At 34.6% G+C, this 4,961-nt stretch overlaps 1 protein-coding gene across 2 annotated transcripts; it reads right to left on the bottom strand.

Moving 5' to 3' along the window:
- Nucleotides 1-461: 461 nt before the first annotated feature.
- Nucleotides 462-4,534, bottom strand: LOC110906695 (protein GAST1). 2 transcript variants are annotated; one of them, XM_022151793.2, is made up of 4 exons: nucleotides 4,369-4,530; nucleotides 1,178-1,237; nucleotides 905-938; nucleotides 462-773 (listed from the first exon to the last, which is right to left on the bottom strand). In XM_022151793.2, exons 1-4 carry the CDS (start codon nucleotides 4,441-4,443, stop codon nucleotides 592-594), a joined length of 351 nt encoding a protein of 116 aa, XP_022007485.2. In that variant the 5' UTR covers nucleotides 4,444-4,530; the 3' UTR covers nucleotides 462-591. The 2 variants fall into 2 exon arrangements, with proteins under 2 accessions (XP_022007485.2, XP_035838771.1); XM_035982878.1 differs by lacking the exon at nucleotides 905-938 and having other exon boundaries at nucleotides 4,369-4,534.
- Between the last annotated feature and the right edge of the window lie 427 nt (nucleotides 4,535-4,961).

Raw genomic sequence — 4,961 nt, 5'->3', positions numbered from 1 at the left:
TTGATTTTTCTTTAATTTTTTTTATTTTTTAGATACATATATACAATTCGTGTATATTATAGGAAAGAAGAAAACCGTTCATTCTTTTTTGGAAAGAAAGGTTGATGATGAAAATCAAGAAAGAAAACGTCGTAAAGCGTCAACAAGTGAACCGCAAAATCATGGAAATCAACAAGAGCATGATATTTCTAAAGCCCCACAAGAAAATATCAATGAAGTAGATCTTAACCATTAAGAAAGAGATCCCGCTAAACAAGCACAAATGTGGAAATATCCGGTTAATCTAAGGGAGCAAGTAAGACGAGCTTATACGAAAGACTCACATGTTAAAAATTTATTAGGTTTTGTGTTGTTCTTAACTCGGTTTCTTTAGGCATTCTTCAAAGAAAAGTATATCGATCTCTTTAAACCCTCCCTTAACATACCCTCGCTTAACATACGCGTACGTAACATGCCCAACATAAAACAATAACACTATAATATGGATAACATTTTCACACTTAGAAAATTTTGGTGATGTTATATTACGTAATGGTGAACACAGATCTAAATAAGTGATTGAAGATTCTAAAGAGGAAAGCAAGAGATGAATCAAGGGCATTTTGGGCCTCCTCTCTTGGTCTTCCATGTGTTGTAACACGGGCAATATTGTTTGTTCCCATAGGTCCCGGGAGGTACGCACAAGCATGTGGCACAACACTTTTGGCAAAAAAACATGCATGGCTTCTTGAAGGCGGTTTTCGAGCACCTATGTGTGCATCTTGGTGTACACTCTGTAACATAACAAATGTTATGCTGTGGATAATAGATTCACTATGATAATCGATATAAAATATGTTGGTTTTTCAACTCAAATAATTAGGTCAAATATTGGACAAGACGAAGAAGAAATTTATGTATATACCTTGGGGTTTAAGGCTTCCTGGAGTGGCCCCATACTGCATTTGATTTGAATTCATTAGAACAGATAATTAATTTAGGTTTCATCTTTTATAAAGAGTTCACAAACTTTAAAAACTTAACGAAAAGTATAATAGTAAAAAATAGTGGTTTAATATTGTTAGTATCTTTAATTAGAAATTATGATTTCATATGCCAATTTAATCTCACATTATTTATTTAAATAAAACTGGACAAAATAAAAACATAAATGAGAATTTGAGGCAGCAAAGTGCACCATGGAAGAGTTGCCTGACGGTTGTGGCTGAGGTGCTGGCGAGTACTCTGTCATTTTCGCCTGAAAAAATAAATCCTACAATTTGAACTTCTATAATGAATATATTAAAATCTTTATTTTATATAGGGTAAAATGCAGTTTTACCCCCTGAGGTTTGGGGGCGCTGACACTCTTACCCCTATTTTCAAAATCTTGTTGCCTTACATCTCGCGTCTGCCTGATTTAATCAATCTTGGACCTTTTGTCAAGTCAACGGTTGTTTGACTGTTAATAATGTGTGAAATGATATTTATACCCCTCTTTATTCCCAATCAAAACCCTAAACCATTAATTCATCTCCACTTTTCTCATATCTTGAAGCAAATAGGTAGCAGAGAAAGAAGAAGGTTGCCATAGACCCTGCTCCTCATTAGCATTTGTAGACAAGATGTTAGGTATTAGCTCGGGGTGAAGCGCAGGTGCTTGTGGACGAGATTGAGGTTTTAGCTAGGGGTGGTTGTGTGTTTCAGGCTAAGATGACACTCCGATGACCATTACCAACCACTGACCATCTCTTCTGGTAGCTATTTCCAAGTTTTCCAGCATATCTAACCAAACTAGCTAGATCTGAGCAAACGAAGAGATCTAAGCATGGAGGGTGATGTTTGTTGAAGGCCAACGGTGGTTAGAAACCCTAGTTTCCGCCTCCAGAAATGGCAGCTAGGTTTTCTACGAAGCTCTGGTTATCAGTACGAGATAGGTTAGACAATGGGTTATGGTGGGGTTGCGGCGCTGGTGGGGTGGGTGGTGGGTTGATGGTAATGGTGGTTATAGTGGGGTTGTAGCACTAGAGGTGGGCTATACGATGGTGGTTATGCGGGGTGGCGGTGGTTGGCGACAGGTAGTGGCTGAAAATTAGATGCAGTGGTAGGTGGGTGGTGATGGTTGCTATGATGGGGTTGCAGTGGTGGTGGGTGGTTGATGATGGTGGTTATGGTGGGGTTGTAACGGTAGAGATGGGTTATACGATGGTGGTTATGCAGGGAGGCGATGGTTGGCGACAGGTAGCGGTTGGACATTAGGTTTGCTTAGAAAGACAGTGTGTGTGTTAGTGGGAGAGAAATGTTTTTATTTTTTTTAATTATATATAAATAGGGGAAATGACCATTTTGCCCCTTGACCGTTAGTGGATAAAGATTGACTTTAACATAGTTTAGGTCCAGGGTCCAAGATTGATGCAATTAGGACTAAACGAGAGGTAAGACAACAAGATTTTGATATATGGTAAGAATGTCAGCACCCCCTAACCTTAGGGGGTAAAACTGCAGTTTCTCTTTTATATAAGAAACATATTTCAAACTGTGCTTAGGATTTCTGAGTAGACAAGTTTTTTCTATATTAGTTTTACCCTACATAGGCAAGTTTTTTTCTCCGGGTTTTATTGGTTCTTCATTGTCGTGCCCTCGGACGGGTTAAGGGTCGAGTTTTCCTCAAAACTGATGGCTTGGTGGGTTAGGGGCTCCACTCAGAAAAAAACTTGCCTACTCAGAAGTCCTAAGCAAATCCAAATCCAACGGATTTATATATCATATGGAAACTTGTCAAAAAATGGATTTATCCTCTGACATTCTTACCCTAACCTATATAGAAAAAAACTTGCCTGAGTAGCCATCTAATATATTAGTTTTAAACGTATTGAATTCTGAGTCTTCCAACACTTGTCGGACCATTTTGCATCGGCAATGAATGTTTGCAGCGGTCACGCACTTAGTTTACATGTGATCATCCTCTTTCATGGATTTTATTTATTCATATTTTCCGTTGTGCTGTAGCTTTCATTATTTTGGTTACTTAGCTAGAGTTTAATAATTTAAGATTTTGTTTTTCTATATAATGATTAATTAAAATTAAAATATAGTTATTTATTGTCTCAATATTTTGCATTTTCAGTTTGATCAAATAGTTTCAGCGATTCAGATAAAGAAAAGAAAATATGCTACCTAGATAGGCAAGTTTTTTTTTTTTTTTTTTTTTTTTGAGTAAAGTCCTTTTTGAGTCCCTGTGGTTTGTGCATTTTAACTATTTGAATCCAAAAATCAAACTTGTCTTGATTTGAGTCCCTGTGGTTTGTATTTTTAACCCTTTGAATCCAAAACGCAAACCTCATCCAAATCATGGACTTAAAGGGTTGGATTCAAAGGGTTAAAAATACAAACCACAGGGCTCTAAGGGTTGGATGAGATTTCACTTTGGATTCAAAGGGTTAAAAATACAAATCACAGGGACTCAAATCAAGACAAGTTTGGTTTTTTGATTCAAATAGTTAAAATGCACAAACCACATGGACTCAAAAATGACTTTACTCTTTTTTTTCTATATAGGTTAGGGTAAGAATGTCAGAGGAAAGTTAGGAGTGTTGTAATAAAAATTGAAAATTAGAAGTGATATCAGCCAATTGATGAAAATTGTTACTAAAATCCAGCATACGTAAAAAAACTATAAATTTAGTTGGATTTGTGATTTATAAATTTTTAACAAGTTTCCATATGGTACATTTGGTCTAAAACAAAATCAAATTTAATAAAACCTTACTAATTTTTGGATACATTTCTAAATTTAATAACACTTTGATGGTTTGTGTATACGTGTTTCAAACAAATCTTGGAAGGAGATAAAAGTATACGCCATTTCAATTGACACAGCACAATTAGTTGGATAACTTTTGGATACATTTCTAAATTGAATGTTTCCATATCTTTAGGATTTTACCTTTCAAAAATATAAAACAAAAACTATTTAAAATGAAAGAAATTTGTTACGTCTGAACAAAATTGTTGATACTACAGAGTACTATGTGCATTTAACATATACTCAAATTGTGACATCATTTTGTTCACGTTAATTAACCTGTTTACGTAAAAAAAAAAATATTAACTGAAATAATTCGTCACCCTGAAAATCAATTCAATCCATTTTCTTCTCGTATTTAAATTTGGTTTATCATTGATGAGTTTATATTATATGAAAATTTACGAATAGGGCCCAAATTTTTTATCTCCAACAGGGCCAAAAAATTTTTTGTGATTTTCGGAGACGCCCTTGATTATCTTCGCTAGAAAGCATCAATGAGTTTACAAGTACTTACCAAGAATTAAAAAAAAGTAATGACATCTTTGTAAAGGGTAATTTAGCAAGAAGGTTAGGTTACTCACATGGTTGTCTGGAACACATAGAAGAAGCATCATCATTCCAATGTAAATCATCACAACACTTGCTGTCAACGCCATTTCTGCTCTCTCACTGAGCTTCAGTTGATAGTGTTTTGTACTTCTTTCAACTTCCAAGGGGCGATTTATAGGCAACAACTTTAAGCAAAAGACAAAGTGAAATTATTTATGCAATGAAACACTTATTTCTATATATCTTTTTAACATATATATTATTTTGAAATAAACATTAACAAGTAAAAATACTAAACCTGTCTATGAATTAATTTAAAACAAGAAATAGAAGTGTTTTTACGGTTTTCATAATTTTCGATTTAAAAACTAATTTCGTTATAAACATATCCGCAGATATGTATATATACGAAGGATGCGGATCAAATAAAAAGTATTTTTTTTTTGTGTGAATTGATTATGTTCGTAAGGGGCGAGATTAAGGTGCAGTTTGTTTTTTAAGAAATAAAATGTCTGCAGTCTGCGGATCACATTTGCGGACATCTGTAAAAGAAAAGGTGGATCAAACATCTGCAGTATGCATAAAGAAGGTTGTTTGTTTTTTAACATATGTAGACTTCTAAATA

The sequence above is a fragment of the Helianthus annuus genome, chromosome 14, assembly GCF_002127325.2.
Source record: "Helianthus annuus cultivar XRQ/B chromosome 14, HanXRQr2.0-SUNRISE, whole genome shotgun sequence".
Classification (NCBI taxonomy): Eukaryota; Viridiplantae; Streptophyta; class Magnoliopsida; order Asterales; family Asteraceae; genus Helianthus; species Helianthus annuus.
This window is presented reverse-complemented; position numbering and strand designations above follow the sequence as displayed.

Coding starts and splice junctions, on each gene's coding strand:
- LOC110906695 (XM_035982878.1), bottom strand. CDS start 4,443: ATGGCGTTGACAGCAAGTGTTGTGATGATTTACATTGGAATGATGATG. Junction 1,238..4,368: donor TATGTGTTCCAGACAACCAT/GTGAGTAACCTA, acceptor TTATTTTTTCAG/GCGAAAATGACAGAGTACTC. Junction 774..1,177: donor CGTCAGGCAACTCTTCCATG/GTGCACTTTGCT, acceptor GTTATGTTACAG/AGTGTACACCAAGATGCACA.